Source organism: Passer domesticus, chromosome 2 (genome assembly GCF_036417665.1).
Source record: "Passer domesticus isolate bPasDom1 chromosome 2, bPasDom1.hap1, whole genome shotgun sequence".
Classification (NCBI taxonomy): domain Eukaryota; kingdom Metazoa; phylum Chordata; class Aves; order Passeriformes; family Passeridae; genus Passer; species Passer domesticus.
In genome coordinates this window covers 10,943,428-10,963,350 of record NC_087475.1, presented here as the reverse complement: position 1 = coordinate 10,963,350, position 19,923 = coordinate 10,943,428, and the positions used below count along the sequence as shown (strand labels likewise).

Genomic DNA, 19,923 nt, shown 5'->3' with positions numbered 1-19,923 from the left:
AGATTATTGTGAATATTGAATAAGTAATTTCTACTTTTAATTCAACTTTAAACTACAGGTCTTACCCTTTATTTAAATAGTGTAATTTGCACTCCAATAAAACCATGGCAATATTTCCAGGAAAGCTAAGCTCTTATTTATTCTTTTAATGGGATTGTGTTTTAGAGGCCCTAAAAGATTTGTTTTGCTTTTTCTTTTTTTATCTTTGCAGAGGTTCTCTCCTATGTTGTTCAACATAGTGCAACACTTTTATTTGTTGAAACAAATGGAAAAAGGTGAGGTAGGTGATGCAAATTTTGGTTAAAGTGTTATCTGTGTCCAAGTTGGTAGTTGCTGCTTTATACGGCTTCCAGGCTCCAAACAACATGCAAGGCTCAAAATCACTGCACATCAAATTTCAGGTTTAAAAAGATACAAGATGGAGTTTTGTTCACAATGAAGTAAAAGAAAATCCCAACTGTTAGTCAAGTTCAGGATTGTTTCAGTCAAAAATAATTAATTAATTTATTTATTATTATATGGTCTGATAACACCTGACATAACACTCACTTGCTTTGTTTTTCCATACTTGCTACCCTGAGACTTTCCCAACGAGAATTAAGCAGATTCATTTGTTCTTGGATTTCATTCTCTTCCTCATCTGAAAGTTTTCCAGTTGATAGAAGTTGACTTCCAACTTGCAAAACATTACCAACACGTCCTTGGTGAGCTGTTAACTCCATCATAAACCCCTGAAAATTAAAAAAATAAAAGAAAATTTTTTAAAAATCAGTTTTCAGTTGCATTCTTTGAAATGAAAGAACAGCATTGCACTGTTTTGCCAACATGATTTTCAACCGTGGTTTCAATTTTTTCAACCCCTCACCAAAATTTGTAACATAAACTGGAAATAAACATTTTCATTTTCTTCAAAGGGCAAAAAGTTGTTTAGTCAAGAGAAGAAAAGGCTGCAGGGTGCCCTTACTGATCTCTGCAACTACCTGAAAGAAGGTTGCAAAGAGGTGGGTATAGTAACAAATGATAGGATGAGAGGAAATGGCCTCCAGTTGTACCAGAGGATGTTTAGATTGGATTTTAGGGAAAAAAATCATCTCCGCTGAATGTTCTCAAACACTGGAATGGGCTTCCAGGGAAGCTGTTGAGTCACCATCCTTAGATCTGTAGATGCAGCATTTAGGAGCATTTAGTGGTGGATTTGGCAGTGCTAGGTTAAGGGTTGGACTTGAGGATCTTAAGGGTTGCTTCCAACCTAAAAAATTCTATGACTCCAGGGCAGAGTCTCCAGTTTACATTCTCCAAATCAAAATTAATAAAAACCAAAACAAATCTCCCCCCAAAAAATCAAAGAGAATAGAATAAAATAAATACATTTCAAAAGACTAGTATAAACATATACCTCATGGGTATGAAACTGTTCTTTAACAACTTCTACATCACTGGATATATCTCCTTGTGCTTGTAATGCATCTTCAGCAGAGAGAAGCCACGTGAGTACTTCTTCTAAAGCAGTTTGGTAGTTTTCAAGATCTCCAGCCCCCATCCGCACGGTGCTAAACTTCTTTTCTTCAACACTTGCTAAAAACTGATCAAAACCAAAATTGTAAGAGCAATGAAAATGGCATCTGCTCAGACAGTTCTACAAAGAAATAAATGGAATACCATTGTATTCTTAAAAAAAAAAAATCAGATGGCTAATACATGGAATGTGTGAACGTATTTTGCAATACAGAATCAGTTAACTGATCAAGATCAGTTAAGATAGAAGAAAATTTTAAAAACCATCATGTTTAGTTAGATATTTCACACTGTTATTCAAAATCCCTATCAAGTGTTCTGAATAGTGAATAATGAAAATAATATTTGCCACATATTTAAAGAGGTATTTACCACAGAAGCTCATAAAATGATATATGCAAAAAAAGCAGCAAGTTACTTTCTGACTTTGCAGAGAACCTAGGGAAAACATGACATTTAAAAAACCCAAACCAACAAACCTTCACGCTACATGCAATGCTAGGCTTGAGCAATCCACAGACATATTTTTGTGAAAACTGTTCTAGGAAGCTGGAAAAGCTCAAAAACTCATGCGAAATCGTAACTTTTTAAAACCAAGCAGAAGTGTATGACTGTTGATTTCTCTTTTCTGCAAAGGCCAACCTCATAATCATTTTTTAGAAGCCAAGTCTCTTATGAGAACAGAAATCCCATTTCTGGTCTACTATTTAAAGTCAAGAGAAATCAACAAGTACTTATTGATTAGTATAACAGTAGAAAACAAGGACAGAAGAGAAGCAAAAAATGCATTTGATACAGAAGATACCATCCCATATGTTTTTCAAAAAGTTCTGAACAAGTTCGGCTAGTTTGTCAGGAATTTAATTTAAAAACAAACTATATAAACATGCTTATTCTTCCATAAAAAAAAAAAATTATACCAAGGCACTTAATGTTTTTATAGTTGGCAAAAATTGTTCCTACTGACAAATTTGTGCCAATAAAATGCTCAAAGCAGCTGATAAAGCCTTTCATTGCAGTTTAGAACTGAAAGTTAAAGTTTATCACTAGAACCACAAGCAGGAACACAGTAGGCTCTGAGTTGGAAAGGACCCAGAGGATCATCGAGCCCAACTCTTACATGAATGGCCCATATGGGATTATAGCTCAACCAAGTGAGCTGATTTCAGGAAGCGAAATGCTTGCAATGTAATAATTAAAAATGAAATGTTCAATCTTTCCAACAACAGCTTCATCCAGAAATTCATAGATCTATTAAAATTTAGATCTATGCATTTCTGAATGAAGATCGTATGAAATTTATGCAGACCCTTAAATATGGATTAGGCTAGGTAAAAGTCATGATGATCACCACTGGTGTGAGAAAGACAACAGTCAGTAACTGAATCCTCATCAGGAAAAGCAGGCTTGGAAATCTGATGAACTTTATAGTGTGGGTTGTGCTTGGGGTTTGTTTTTTTTTCACCTTAATTTTCTTTGGTTAAAAGGAAGTACTATATTAACAGAAACATAAATAACGAAACACAGAAAATGGTCGGCATTATCCCTTCAGCACAAATTAATTTTTCACCTGTGTGTAATTCTAGATTTCAAATAATATACAATACAATACACATCACATTTCTGCAGCAAGATATATTTTTCTCCACTGCGAAAAGTGGAGAAAACTTGATCGGTGCTTTTCACAGGAAATAGGTTTTTTTCTTTCCGTAGCAATACTTCATGCTATATATCCATACCTGTTACAGTGTTAAAAAATGCTTTAACAGCTGACTGAGGTTAGGGTTATCATATTTGTAGATATTTGGGATAATCTATGTTGTCTGAATTTGTTTGAAAATTCTTCATCTGACAATCCTTCTTCCTCTAGATCAGACACCAAATTGCCTCATGTATGACAAGTGCTTAACTAAGACTCCCAAAACACTTTTTCTGAGGAACAACTACTAAGTATAACTTTTCCTAATGATCAGAACTTTCTCTGCTTTCTCTTATGCTAACATATAACTGAAAAATCTTGGAATCATGACCTATGGAAAAAAAATGGTGCCTAAACTAATTTCAGATCTGTTTTGAGATCTTGAAAAAGTTTAAAAACAAAAAAGATTCTAATAAAAATAGAAACAAAAAGAGTTTCTAGACAGGTATTTCAAATTGTGTTCTAAATCAGGAAAAAAAAGAAAAAAAGGCTGTTTTCTGACATAAGGGAAACAGAAAAAGACTGGAAGAAAAATACATAAGTATAGAATTCTAAAGCTGTAACACTGCAAAATGTCTTCAAGGATAAAAAAACACTCCTTGGAGGCAACTGTGGTTTTTTGACTTGTCAAAAATACATATAAATGCTTTATATCTCATTTCTACTACTTCTGTCAGTGTTGTTTTCTCTCCAAAAGTTAACTGGCCATCCTTGCTTATCCTGCATATTGAATGAAAAACAGATATCAAACCCATGGAATTAGCTGCAAATGGAACATGAAACACAGAACACATTAGGGCAGAACACTGACCTAACACTTATGGCACACTCTTTGTATCAAAAATCAAAACTAAAGAAATGTTTCAAAGATTATTATACCAATTATTCATCCCTTAATAAACCCCAAATTTAAGTGTGCAGATCCTGCAGCAGTAAGAATATTCCCAAAATGAAATAATCCACATAAGACAAACATAAGAAATCCACATAGGAAGAGAAACCTCTGATTCTTATAAATCATATTGGTAGGCATCCAAACAGCACAACCTGTGAGTGTTCTTGTTTATGAATTTATATGAAATCTCATTTAAATTCCTAAGTAAGAAAAAATAGAATTTTAAGGTGTTGCATATACTACACAGATAGGATAATCTCATAATAAAGTTAATAATATAGATATTTGATGTAAGTTGTTATGGCTGTTTCTAACCATATTTTTAAAGAAAATAAAAAACAATGAGGACCGGCTGAAGTCAAATTGTTATAGCCATATAATGCTAGGAAGGATATTCTTAGGGGAAAAAAAAGCTGCCTAAATATGAATACAGTTTCATTCTTAAATCAAAACCTATTCTTAATAAGGTATATAATGAGTATGTAACACAAACTTGATTGTCTGCAGTTAGAGCAAAAGAGAGTAATTTACTGAACAAAAACTTCAACAAAATCTCATTGTGGTGGTGCATCCCTCCCTCCCTCCCCAGGCTGCACAATCATCTCAGAAATACATGTGAGCCTTGGCCTTGAGCTCATCACAAATATCGTCTACTCCCATGAGCTTATGTTGGCTAATAAGCCAACTGTTTATTAATGAACAGTCTCGGAAACTCATTTTTCTTTCCTAAACTAATGAAATAACCTGAGCGGAACAGTTTTGTCACCCAGCCTGACCCAAATTGTGGCCAAGATGGAAAGTTACTATGACTAAAGCCAATTGTCTTGTGACCCTGGAAGCAGCAGTCCTAAATTGAGACCTGTTGAGCTCTCCAGGACCACAGCAGGTCATGGACAGCAACCTCCCTCTGCAGGCAAGCCCTCTCAGAGCCAGTGAACTCCCAGGTTTGATATACTTGGGAAAGTGATGACCAACACCAGTGAAAACAACAGAAATTCAAAGGTTTAATGAACACTGCAGCACATATAGCTGGGAATCAGTCAGGCAGTCATCTCCCAGACCATTCTGAAAAATTATCAGACACTTTTGCATGTAACAATCCTGGTTGTTCTTATGGACTGATGTAAAAAGAAAAAAATTGCTCTGGACTGCTTTTTTTCTTTTGCTTTCTGTTGCACATAGATGAATTATACCAAGATAAAACAATGTGAGTTTAATCTCTGTACACTTCATCATCCTCTGCTTGGGTGTGGGGGGCTGAAAGACCCCAGCAATTCTAAAGATTTAATTTAAAGTATAGTAAGTGAAAGTAAAAATCCTCTGACCTTCAGAAGCCTGGAAAAAAAATGAGCTATTCCTAGCAAATATATGAATTGATCAACAGAATACCATGAGCTTGTAGCCCCTCCAAGCTGAGAAAACGAGGGGACAAGTTGTTACTCACCTGTTATTGCATGATGTTCCCAAAGGGAGAAGGATTAGTTGTGTGTTAGCAAAATCTCCAAGAATGTTTCTATTAATACATAAAGACTGATTGTGAGTTTTAGAAATTAGTTGGGCAGCTTTAAGAAGTAGTTCTACAGGAAATCTTTAGGGTTCATTTGAGTACTCTTATTTATATTATATATTTCCTTCCTTCAGAAACTGCCTGTCCCACTGTAAAAAATAAAGAATGTGGCTCTGGACATTTAGAGCTTTTAAACTCAAAGACATAAAATTTTAAAGAAACATTTTTTATTAAAGGCAAATTTCAGTTCAGAGTACCTTTCTCATTTTGAACACCCCTTTGCAGGATTACAGTCTCAGAAAATAGTTCACATTATTCACTCTCTAACTATGCCTCCTATCATCTAAGAATGAAACCACTGCTTATTCTTTTGGTTCCTCCAACTTTCTCATTAAAAAATCTATTTTATGTGTCTTTGTATTTCAAAATTATGACTGTTAAAATGTTAAATGATAAAATGGTCTCTTCAATAATCAAGATTATGTTTTCTCAACAGATGAGTCCAGACAGAATAGTTCAGTCATTTCTGGTAATAAAACTTATAAGCTAAATTGGTTCAGACTGCTTGTTATTATAACATTAAAAATTTCCTTGTTCTAAATGAGGCTAGCACTTCCATTTATAAAAAATATTAAGCATTTTAGAAACATCTTTGTAAATGAATTTTGGGTAAGAAATGTTTTTATGGGTTTTGTTTTATTTTCTATTTATCTGAAAATCCACACAGGTTTGGCCTTATGATAAATCTGAAAAATGCAGGTTTTGCTTGCTCAATTGAGACAAGTTACATTTTTAGTACTTGATTTTCTCTGTGGTTCCATTTCTACTGCATATGTTTCCACCTGGATGAATTGACCTGTCCTTGCAACTGCAGTTTTGAGATGCAGCAGATTATTAGGTCATTAAAAATCAATGGAGCTTAGGCAATGTATATGCTGAGGAGAAAAGGCAGAGGCAGGCAGTATTGATGAAAGTACATTCATTACAAAGGAAGGAAAAGGTTGGAACTATTGACAGGAAAGCGGTAAAAGAAAATGAATTTCTTCAACTACTCTACACAGGTACAGCTGGTACAAAAAAAGGCTGAAAGAGACAAAGAACTTATTGGCATTAAAGCAAAACGTTACTCCTTGGGAACTCAGGTGTAGAAGCTGGCTTAAAACAGCTTAAAGACAGTGAAAAAAACTGCAATCAACTGGCTTGGGGAAGAGACTAAGACTGGGAACAGTGAGAACAGGTCAGATGGTGCTCAGATTTAAGAGACAAGAATCAAGGCTGCCAGATGCCCATAATTATCAAACATTCTAAAAAGTGAAACTTTTTTTTCATTTTGCATACACGGTCAAGTGAGTCAGTGCTTTGCAGAAAGATTTTTCTCCTCAGCTTGCTTTCTTCAACACACCTGTACTTGGAAAAATATCAAATCAGGTTTTGCTTAGTAGCTACTTGACTCAAAGTGTATCAAAACATATTGCTTTCATAAAGTCTCCAGGGAAAGTTTTCAGCCTCTGTTTACTTAAGGGTTTTAATTTTGTTGAGTCTTGCTGCTCATAAAATGTATTGCTGTTTGTAGCATTGCTGATGACAAGACACCAATATTTGCCTCTCTCAGGAAGGCACTTCCTATTCAAGCACTTAAGAACCATGGCTCTGACCATTCAGTCACTCACTGTGACTGAATGGAATTAATTTCACCATAAACCTACAACAAAATTATGATTTCTTCCTGTTGAAGGGGTGAGACTACCCACCATTCTTCAAACCTTTCCCTGATGAAAGACCTGGGCACATTTTAAGGGGAAGTATATTTCAGGCGCTGTCATGTCACGCAGTAGACTGTGAGATCATTTGGCCTCTACATAATACATAAATACGACTCCACTCTACATAAAGAAAGGTGAAATTTTCACCCCAGGATAAGTATTCATTATTAACTGATGACTCTTCTCAGAACTGTCCAAGAGTGAATGGTAAGTGGGTCCTGATGAAATATTACAGGTCAATAAGTCTGGGGCCTTTTCCCAGTAGTCCTACCAACAATGTAACTCCAGATCGGCAGATTCAGTTATTTGAGAAATTCCCAGAGTGTTTTGTGCTGTCACATACACACAGACAAAAAAGGAAAAGGTACTTTTAGCCACTAATGATGATCAGACCACCTTAAAATTTGAATTGTGGTCACAGAATAATTCAGTAGCATGAAATATATGCAAGATTGAATTGACAATGATCATGCTTATTTAATTTTAATTTTTAAAATGCAAATTCAAAATGTTGTAATGACTGAAGTAACATCCACTTTGAAGGAAACTGCTCTAAGACATTTTAAAGGTCTTTAAAGATCGTTAACACCTCTTCTAACTTAAACCATTCTATAAAATGTTCTATTTTCTAAATTGTATTTCCAAAATTTTTCTCCATGTGGAGAAAAACTATTAAACATATAAACAGAAAACCTGAATGGAAAGAGGTGAATTATTTCTTAGCAAAGAGAAATTCAAATGGATTTTCCAAAAATGTACTAAATTATTTGTTAGCATGTTGTATAGGAGATTGAGATAGAAATATAGACTGCACCCCATTTGTCTCTGGCAACAGACAAATCAAGAAACAAATATCAAAAGGTATCCTGCTAAAATACAAATGGAGATTTTAAGATTAAGACTTCAGAAATGCAGGCCAAAAGCGAAAAGTAGGGAAAAAAATCTAGGGCGTTTTATTTGTTGTTGTTTTTTGTTTTCTATTTTCACATATATTTTATAGTGAATTCTACAGTCTTATAGTTTAAACAAATATGAAAACGTATAAATGTGGTTCTATCATTCTGGAAGAAAAAGTAGCCTTCTCTTTTCAGCATCCCATTCAGTTGTTATTTCTTCCTTTTTTTTCCCCCCTATCATCTCTCTCTTCTGCTACTGCTGTCAGCAAAATCTGTGTTATGCCATAGCATAAAAGACCCTCTGTATTAAAAAGAATATTTAACCTCAAAACTCTTCTTATATTTTCACATAGTGCAATATCAAAATGCTTTCAAAAGCATCAACAGCCTCAGCAATTAACTTCAACAAGATACCTCTCTAAGATATTTTTTTCTTTTGAGAAATAAAGATTCTGAGGCAAGAGCCAATTAGTGGATATACTATACAGTTTCTGTGAAGCTGAGGTTGAGGTCCTGGAGATTTCAAAGTATTCAACAACATGTGTTGAATTGTGCTATTAGAGTTGGGAAGAATTATTAAAATAGGTGGTTTTGTAATGTCATCTAAAATCTCAGTAGTAAAATTTGCTTGAATAAGCTGAATATCCCATTCATGGCTCTTATGCAGTTTTGTATTTCAACTCCCCCAAAATGTATTTTAGTTTTGGTTAAAGAGGTTCTCCTTCTTCAATGGAAACTACTGCAATGAATATATTTTCAATTTAAAATTAAAAATCAACCAAAAGGCTGTTACAGAAAATTATCAAGTAATTTAATGTTTAGGGTTTTTTTTAATAATTCTGTAGTGTAATTACCTTTCTTGTAGCTACATGCTCTGAATAACAAATCAAAAGCTGTGACTCAGTCAAAATGATAACCAATCATCTCACAATGGGGTTTATCTCCTCTTCTGAATGCAGAGCTTCAGGTTTATAAATTGGGTATTAATACAGAAAATACTAAAATATTTCCAAAAAATAAGAATCGGAACTACAAAGAAGTCCCTTTGGAATACTGAAAGCTGTATGGAAAACTTTCTGAAGTGCTTACAGAGAGCAGTAACTTCTCTTTTTTATGTACCGGATCCGTCCCCATATCATATATAACTGTACTCATATTCACTAAAATATAATGCATGACTCTAAGATGCAGGTATTAAATAGCATATTCATTGCAGTTGCCATCATGTATATTCACAAAAGGAAAAAAATCCAAGAAAGGCTAAAGAGTGAAAGGAGAAGCTAAAACAGAAAATTAGAAATTAGGAGGCTGAAGATGAACGAGTTAAAACTTGGTTTAAGCCCTCATTGCAGAAGATAGTGATTTTGAGACTGAATTTAAAATGGACAGGAGAACCATGAAACAAGTAGAAGTAGCAAAAGATGGCATGGCATAACAGAGAAAGCATTTCCTTGGTGACGTAGAGAAGACACAAGAGCACTGTGATTAAGAGTGTGAATAGAAGAAAATGAGATCAGAGAAATACTGAAGGTAATTTTTAGGACCGAAGGTATTGGACAGAAAATGAATGTATTCTGGAAGGGAGTAGTCAATTAAAAATAGACTAGAGGACACTTTTAAAAAGGTAATCCTACTGAACAATATGGCACTGAGGGGCTGGAATAACATACAAGACATACTGTGTTGTGGAGTTGTACTTGGTAATTCATTTGGCAAATGAAATTCAAGTGGGAAAACTTATGCAAACGTATTGATTTATTGTTATCATACCTCAATACCTTTCAGAATAGAAAAAATGCTGTAGAATATTTATTTTTTGATCCTACTGTTAAATCCAAAGCCAGGAAGTTCCCTCATCTCACTGAGTCTTTGACTTGCATCTCAATTTGCTGCTTTGTATGTGATGCTCCTGACACAGTCATGATGTTTTTTTTTTATTTTATAAATCAGTTTTCAGAACTTATCTCACCCCATCCCCCTCCCTTTTCTGGATTTTTTGTTTGTTTTTGACAGACAATAGAATTATTTTAAAAATTCTTTTGTTGGTACTCTAGGAACGTTTTAGAATACAAAATAGACAAAATAGAGAAAAATCATTATTAGACTTGCTTTATTTTCGACAAAAAAAAAAACACAACCAAACAAAAAACAAAACTAAAGAAACAAACACAAAAAACCACAGAACTGAAATTGATATGCATTGTCCCCCAAATAAAGCACAAACCACTTCACACTACCAAACAGAATACCTCTCAAAAGCAAAGTTAGGAAAATGTTTTACTTATAGAGTGAAGAAATATCAGCCTTACTATATAGGAATTAGCAATTTAGAAGCTGATACAAACAAGATACTGGACCAATAGTTCTTCAGCCAATTATCATTTAGTCCAAATGAAGATAAAAAGCACTTTTAGTAGAAGCTGCAAATATTGTTATGTTAGATAGGATACAAATACCAAAGAGAAATCCAGAAAGATTACAGCAGAAATAAAGAAGGTAGGAAAATATAAACCTGGAATACTGCCTACATAAACATCAAATATAAAACTTGCTTATCATACACCCACCTGTCTATATTTTTTATGGTTTCAGCTTCCTCTAAACACACGTATATTTATACATTAATGGGAGCAAAGCTTTAACTTAAACCAGATCTTCATTCTTTTCTTATTCATGCTTAGGAGGTAATTTTTTTTTTTTAATGCTTTCCAAATTACTTGCAAAAAAGTTCTTATAACTACTTCCATAAGAGATTGCAACTGTTTTCAAGCAATCACTTTGATTTTTTTAGGGGAAAATTACATTTTGTACTCTTTTAAAACATACATCTCTTTTATAAAATTTGATACCTCACTACACCATCCACAGTTTACTTACTATTGCTTCTGCTCTAATGACATCACTGTCAAATAACTAGAATTTCCTTTTCTATTTTTAAGACTTATTTATTACATTATTTATTATTATTTATTTATTTTTTATTGCTACACCTTAATTAAGTCCTAACAAAAGAAATGCCTTCTGTACAAAAACCATGCTGTTCCATAAAATTTTTATATTTTTGAAGTTCTTTCTTTTTGGTATGTGTTATTATTTTTTCAGGACTGCAATTTTAAAATAAATTTTCAACATCTAAAAGATTGTTTGTTACCGTCCATCCCAAATCTATTTTTCTTATAAAAGGTATTATTTATTCCTTCTTTTCCCTTAGGCCACTGATTACCACAGACTAACATACCTATATTAATAATATAGATTAAAATAGTTATAAATCTTAGAAAAATATAAAGCAAAATTCTTTAATACTAATGTGTATAGAGACAGATGCCTTTTCTGTAGGAAATAAACATGGAAAATCTAAGAAGATTTTCTTTTCTATACTTGGATCAAAAGTCTGTACATGCAGACCAAAACTAAAAAATACATTTTGCAGTATCTTAGAGGGAGAGTCTTCTACACAAACATTAAAAAACACAGCTTCCATTGCATCAAAATCATTGAGGGAAAGAAAGATATCAGGAATTTCATCATCAGTAGAGATCAGCAATCTGGCCTTTCCAAAGGTCACTGCTTCAGGTAACATGCAGATGTCCCTGCCATACAAATGTGAACTAATAAACAATCACAGCACTTCCTGCAGATGCTGAAAACAGACAACTCTAACGGTACTGTTAAATACAACAGGCAAAAGAAAAATGGTTATCCACTATCACACAGAGCAATGATTTGGGCAAGAGGACGTTCTGGAAGCAGAAACTTGCATTGCCTCTGCATAGGAGTGGGGAATTAATTGCCCCTTCACTTCTCAAAATCAGAACTATTTGTAACACACCAAAAACATTTTAGATTTTACAGTGAAGAGTATTACCTGCACCTGGGGGCACAAAAGCTTTCTTCACAAAGGTCTTGACACTTTCTACTGGAGTAAAACACAAAGCTAATTCCTCAGTTACAGCTACACTTGGGCACAGGCATTTTAAGGGCACAATGCATATGCTGCACAGATTTTTTAAAAGCTATCTTCATTTAAAACCCTCATTGGTTTTATTTTAGTTGTATAGAATTCAACCATGTGATGACATGAGACACAACAGGAAATTTAATAGTATTGCAATTAAAACTCAATGGCTTTTAAGTGGAAAATACAATTAATGTTTTCACCACATCCATGTATGTTTAACCAACACTGCAGGTAATCCTCTGAAAGCCATTGTGTGTTAAAGTGAGTGTATCCTGTCACACTGCACAGAATGTCAGACAGAGAAAGACAGGATAAGACTGCTGGGGCCAAGGGAGCTTCTCTCATTGATGAGAACCAGCAAGGCCATTGAAAACAAGGAGGCTCTAAACTAAACTTTCTCTCCTGTTTCTGAGCACAGGAATTAAATATGCTGCTGCTACATCAATATTGCAGGATTTCCTTTGGATTAGGGGTTTGGATTTTTTTTTTCTCATGTTGGTAATAATTTTCAGCAGGACACACAAAAAATATTTTTAGAATAGCATATAACCAGACAATCTCATCTTTGATGTCTTTTTAATTTTAATAATGTCAAATCTAGACAAACTACTAAGTAATAAAAATTATAAATAAAATAAGTTTTAAAATAAAGTTATACTATCTAAAATTATGAAGCAAGACTTCATACTATTGAGAAGTTCACATGCTATACAGAGATGAGCAAAATTTTAACCACAGTGCTGCTTGTAATGATGCTGTAATTTCACCTCTAGAAAAATACTTTAAATTGCTTTTGTGTGCTAAACTGTCCTGTTGATTTGAGAAGTTTTTCAAAAGACATAAGTTCCATTTTTTTTTTCCATTTCAGAGGTTTTCACAGGTGTAATGAAAGAGTGCAAAGAGTTAATTGCTTGCTTTCTGAATCTCAGGCTGATTTTTTTTTTTTTTTTTTTTTTGTATGTGTGCATAAAGTGAAAGGCCTTTCTTAAGTGTTTGAAATGGGGATGCATAAGTACTTTAAATTGTACCAATCCTCAAATTACTTCAATTTCAGCTCTCAGATTAGGAAAAAATGAACACCAGTCTGTTTACCAGTAAGGATTTTGATTAACATCATGTCCTATGTTTTATCTAGACCTTCCTTTGCATCAAATCCACTGCTAATACAAGAAATTCTGCACTGTTGCTTAATAACTACTGGCCAGAAAGGAGATTCAAATTTACTAATTTACTATTTTACATATTACGGATATAAAAAAAGATAAAATGTTCACAGTAAATGAATGTGTCCTTATTTGCTGCATCTATATCCATCTTTAACATACCTTACACATACTTTATGTTCAAGAGACTCAGTGGCACAAAATTAATTAAAATAACATTTTAAAATGTTATACATCCCACATATCTTATTGTAGGCCTTGAACATCAAGCTATTTAGCAACCATAGAAAAGAGGTTTCTTTCCAAAATGAGAGGCAAAAATACTTGAAACTGTAAAGTTCAGTGAAATTAAGTGAATCCTCTCACTCACATTAACAAGGTTGTAAATTTGGCAAGATCAGATTTTTAGTACAGATTAGAACTTTTAAAAAAGACTTTTCTAAAAAAAGAAGCAGTTGCATCACTACTCAAATATGAAATTAAAAAAAACCCCTCTTGTTAAGTGCTTTTCAAATAAAAATACAGATGGAACTTAAAATAGCACTGCAGCTAGTTAAAAACACCTAAAAATAACCTGTAAGAAAAAAAAGTCAAGGTAAAAGTGTGTCCTTGAAAGTATGTACAGTTGTCTGTTCAAAAATACATTCAACAATAATGTAATCAGGAAATGAGTGGTATAACATTTCCAGGTTTCTAATCAGAAAAATACAGAAACTTTCCACTTTAATGCAAATTAAGTTTATTTACTAGAAAATGGTTTTCTTGTTAACTATTTTTAATGAGTTATAGGTACACTCATTATTATGACATTATCAATTCCTTCAGTTACTAGATTCAATCTGAATATACAGCAGATATATTTATCTAGGAATTTTACCTTTATGAAAAACATGTTACTGTTTCTTATCTGTCAGTAAGGAATACACTAACAGATCACATGGGACATTCCATGTTACATTTCCAGTTCCTTGTTAAACAAGCTTTACAGCTATTTTAAGAAAAAATTATAGTTGATAAAGTCTTACATAAAAATAAAGGTTTCTCTCACATGCTTTTTAAGACCAATTACAAGCAAAAGTTAAAAAGGGATGGAAAAGTCAGTAAGTAATCACTTTTTATGACAAGCTGAAGAATGGTCATTACCCATTAGAGGTGGAAAGATCCCCGCCTTCACTAGTGAATGTGAACAGGAACTTGTGCAGGGATTAGGTAACTGTGGAAAGATATTTGGAGCAGAGGCAGCTGAAAGCTTGAAACTGCACTTCTGAGCTCCTGGGCTGATTCCTGCCACTTGCCAGCTACAAGCAGCTGGGACTGGCTGTAAGTTTTGCTAACAAATAGTCTAGACATGGTTTAGCATGCTCTAAATCCTGCCATTATTGAAGAGGCAGAAGACAGAAGCACTCCTGGTGAGGCTCATCATGAGTTGCGCTTCTACCCAGAGACTGTTTAGACTGGGAAAGCTGCAGTCTCATGGCTATGCAAAGATCACCTGCTGACAAAAAGCAGCATCCTGAAAAGAATTTGTGTCAGGGAAGAGAATGGGATTTGGAAATAAGGTGGAAAAGATGCTGACTAGAAGAAAGATCCTGTAGATCAGAGAATTATAGAATATCTCAAATTGGGATGGATTGGTTCCATCTCACTGCTCCTCACAGGGCTACATAAACTTAAATCATGACTAAGAGCAACACCCAGGCTCTGCTTGAGCTCTTACAGGCTTGGTGCTATGACCACTTCACTGGGGAGCCAGTTCCACCACTGACCATCCTCTCAGTGAAGAGCCCTTTCCTCATGTGCACTCTGAACTTCCCCTGATGCAGCTTCATAGCATTTCCTCCTGTGCTACTGCTGGTCAGCAGACAGATGTGTGGAGATAAGCAGCAGGTGATGCCTAAGAATTTTGGGCAGCAGTGACCAACATCTGTAAATGCAAAGCAGTGGCAGAGCTCAACTTGACAGCTGGACCAGCAGCAACCTCTCTGCCCCAGCAGGGAAGTTGAAACCTCATGAGCTCAGCTCTGGTGCAAACCAAATGAATGAGTGTGTGAAATAAAGTAGACTAAAAGTTCTGATAGATTGGAAACTAGATCCTCTACAAGTTATCACTTTACCCATAAGAGTACTAACATTTTTGACAACAAAACCACTTTGAAAAAGAATCTACAGTAATCATTCAAACAAAACAAAAAAAAAACCACAAAAACAAAACAAAAAAAACCCAACCAAACAAAAACAAACCAAACACACAAAATGAGTTAAAACTGTTGCTGGTGGCTACACACAAAGCAGTGACAGGAAACAACTGTCATCTTGACAGACCTCCAGGCTCAGACAAGAAGCCATCTATTTTCCAGACTGTTATTGAAACTATAAAACATATATAAACACACTTGAAAATGTCTGCTTCATCATTTTTCAAACTGTTCCTTGAACACATGGTATCCAGGAGAGCTCCCTAAGAAATCCAGAAGTCTTGCACTTAGCAATTTTTCTACCTCTGCTTTTCCTTGTTCCGACCTTTGATGGTAAATTTTGCTATTTTATCATGCCTAGCCTAAACCTTAGGAATTTTACTTAGCTGTAAAGAAACAGTTCCTAGCTTTCTGAAAGTTTCTATTTAAATGAGAATACCTAGGCTAACACCTGGGACTATCATTATGATAATTTCCCAAATTATATATCCATCATCATCTAGTGACTGAATGTGCAGATAATTCAGTATTTCAGTAAAGTTACCTGAATTTCCACTTTAAATTATGACATAAACTCCCCAATGCTGACACAATGGGATATTTTTTGAGACAAGTATCTTACATTAGAAATACTACCAAAAAGTTGAAACTAAACTTATATTTGGCTGTATTTAACTGTCTTCTGATGCCTCTCCAAAAGTGGACTTTACCATAAGGTAAACAGGACAGTATTTAGATCACAGCTTCTAAGTAAAAGAAATATCTGGTTTATTATAAAGGAGAACAATAAAACAATTCTGTGATGCTGTACCACTAAATTCTGTGGCACAGACAAACCCTGAAGAGTAACAGAAAGGTCTCACAGCAGTTTTAAAGAAGTTAAATTGTTGGCAGAAGACCAAGAGTGTGGCAAATTAGGGGTCTAGAAAACCACCATTCTCAGGGGCAAGACTGCCAGAAGGGTTCTGTGCTGTGGGAACAAATTCAGCTTAATTTTATAAGGAGCTTTTAGTGATTTTTCAAGTTAATTGTTATAGTTATGAACTGACTGATGAAGTGCCATACAGAAACTGGGTAAAATTCACGTTAAAAAAAACCCCAGAAAACAAGCAAACTGCATTATAATGCTTCTGTAAAACACAAGTAATGACTGGATGGTTAGGGGTTTCTCACAAACTAATAATGACAAAGTTGAAGACTGAGGTGAAGCCCCTAATTCTTAGGTCCCAAATCACATCATTATGTGCCAGCAAATAGCGTTCCTATTTACCACTGCTTCATCTCAAAATATTTCAATTCAAATACACTGAAGCTTGTCAGTTTAAAAGTTAAACAGTACTTCTGCAAACAAACTGTATTTCATACAATGTGGAATGAAGAAAACATAACTTCTGCTAAAAGAACAAAAATCAACAATCATAGAGATCAATGGGCTTGATTTTGAATAGATAATTTAAGGTAGTCAAACTCACAGACTCACCTTCCTGACAGGACCTGTCAGAAGCTTATTTACAGATGTACCAGTCTCAAAATACTCACAGATTTTGTTCACCCCTATTTTTTTTTCAATGCTTATATTGAAAAGCACCGTTTTTTTCAATAGGAATAGAGGTTGCCCTCACTCAGTTTGCAGGTGACACCGAGTTAGGCTGGCATATTGATCTACTGGAGGGTGGAAGGCCCTGCAGACAGATCTGGACAGGCTGATTGATGGGCCAATTGCTTGAGGTTTAACAGGGCAAAGTGCCACGTTCTGCACCTGTGTCACAACAACCCTGGGAAAGTCTTCAGGCTTGGGACAGATTGACTGGAAATCTTCCCAGAAAAAAAAAAAGAAAGGATCTGGAGGTGCTGGTCAACAGCAGCTGAACATGAGCCAGATGTGTCCAGGGGCCTGGGAAGGCCAAAGGCCCCTGGCCTGGATCAGCAATGGTGTGGCAGCAGGACCAGGGCAGGAATTGTCCCCTGTACTCCATGCTGGTGAGGCCACACCTCAAATCCTGTGTCCAGTTTTGGGCCTCTCACTGCAGGAAAGGCATTGAGGGGCTGGAGTGAGTCCAGAGAAGGGGAACAGAGCTGGAGAAGGGTCTGGAGCACAGGAATGGTGAGGAGCAGCTGAGGGAGCTGGGGGAGAAAAGTCTTCCTCAAGTTTTCCCCAAAGCCTCCCTTTCTCCAGCTGCTTTTGAGCAGCCTGGGGAAAAGCAGGCTTGGGGTAAACCTTGGGGACCTTATTGCTTTCTATAACAATTTGAAGAGAGTTTGTAGTGAGGTGGAGGTTGGCCTCTTCTCCACATAACAAGTGATAGAAGAGGAGGAAATGTCTTCAAGTTGTGCCAGGAGAGGTTCAGATTGGACCTTGGGAAAAAATTTTGTCACTGTAAGGGTTATCAAGCACCGGAACAGTGTGCCTAGAGAAGGGGTAGGGTCACCACCCCCAAAGAATGTAAAAGATCTGTAGAGCAAGTGAAAATTAAAGCAGTGAGATAGGAGTTTTGCCTGGGATCAATACTAGGAACTGCTCTGATAAACCAAAATGGAAAGTAAACACAGCATCCTTCTTGGTCAGGTGTTCAGTGAGATAAATCAGTAACATAAACCTCAGTGCTTTCATAAATATAAACAGAAGACAATGAGTAGTTGTAAATTAGGATTTTGAAATGTCTCAGAAAATTACTCAAAGATCCTCTTATTCGTTAAGCCAGATATTTGTAAGTGAAGCCTTATTACAGAGAACACATACAAGACAAAATACAGACCTGCAAATTCAGGCAAGCCTTCTATAATTGCCAAGCACTAAGTGCCATGTAAAAACTGTCAACATAAATATTTTCTGTTGCACCTTTTTTAGCACTCATTCAGGAAATTCAAGGATTCAGGTTTGAGAAGTAGATTCTTTTCCCAAGATCTTCATGAGTTTATGAACACTGTCCAAGTAAACAAGGTAAAGGAGGAAAACTTTTCTTGAATTTTAGCAGAAAAACTGCTATTCATGTTACCTCTGGCATTTGAAAATGTTTTACTGGTTCAACCAGAAGTGGTGAAGCACTGACTGAACAAGAAGGCACAGAGTGAACAGGTCTGAAGAGCAATGATTGTCCTTGAATTTGAGAAGTGTCATAGTTAAAAAAAGCAAAACTTGCCTGGCCACAATTGGCACAATGGAAATACTAGGTCTTGCAAGTACCCTCCTGAATGACAGAGTAAGAATTCAGAAAGGAAGGGCGAATTTGAGGGCACACAAGTTGTGAAGCTACTAGGAAGAGTGAAGATAAGGAAAGTGAAATGAACTGAAATGTGACATAAAAGAATAGACAAGGGTAGAAGATAGAAGAGAAAGAGCTTTCACAAATTACGGTATTCCTTCTTGCCAATAAGGAGCTCAGAGAACCACAATTCGCATCTCTTACAGTTTCTGACAACTGACATATGAAGCAAATGTATGCCATATATGAAAAGCCATATATGGTCAAATTTGAAGGATCATGATCAAAATCTTTGGAAAGAGGTCTTATTTAATTATGACTGTTTTGGGGAAATTATAATATTCAAGTCCTATAAGCTGAAATTTTGCAGAGATTGAGAAAAAAAAAGAATGACTCCATGATTTCCACAGAAGACCACTTTGTGAAAAATGCTTCTCTATGACAACAGCAAAAATGCCATGGAAATTGGCAGGCAACAGTCAACTAAATCTAATAAACTTTTCTTTGATAACTAGATAGAAATTAGAGTCACCTTCTTAAACTTTACAAAATCCTAGAGAAAAAAAAGTTGAATTCCTCCTGATTTCTTTATTGCAGTCCCCTAGAGAAGTAGATTTTACTTAAAAGCTTAAGGCAGTTGCATTATTTATAATGATATCCAAAAATCATAATGTAGCTGGTAGAAAATTGAAAAGCTACTAAGAAATTAAAAGGAAATAATATTTATTTATTTAGTTAAAATAGGTGTAATTAAGTTATACTAGTCCCATTTATCTGGAGAAAAAAAATATGAACCACTATTTAACCCTAATTATAAACTTGCTTTAACAGGTAGACAACAACTCTTCTTTAAGAAATACATAACTGAAGGCAAGAAAAGAACCACTGTCTAAGAATTCCACATATGGATTTGGGATATTAATAAATACTATATCTAATTCAAGTTTATCTTGATTATAGCGAGAATTTGCCAGGTGGTTTTCCAAAGGAATTTTAAATGAATGCTTTCCATTTGTTAATATCTGTTGTGGCTGTAGCACAATTTGGCTTAGATTCTGGTTAGGTCTTCAGCTCCTGCCATAATGGTAGAATTATAATATATTGTATTAATTCTTGCGTGAAAGTG

At 35.0% G+C, this 19,923-nt stretch overlaps 1 protein-coding gene across 14 annotated transcripts in view; it reads right to left on the bottom strand.

The window, feature by feature from the left end:
- The window catches only part of DMD (dystrophin), a 1,145,450-nt gene that overhangs the window by 701,179 nt on the left and 424,348 nt on the right, over window positions 1-19,923 (bottom strand). For all 14 annotated transcript variants that reach the window (XM_064407380.1, XM_064407383.1, XM_064407377.1 and 11 more), the window contains 2 exons: window positions 1,397-1,582; window positions 550-731 (listed from right to left, as the gene is read on the bottom strand). In XM_064407380.1, coding sequence (XP_064263450.1) covers window positions 550-731; window positions 1,397-1,582 — 368 coding nt within the window. The remainder of the gene's footprint in view (window positions 1-549; window positions 732-1,396; window positions 1,583-19,923) is intronic.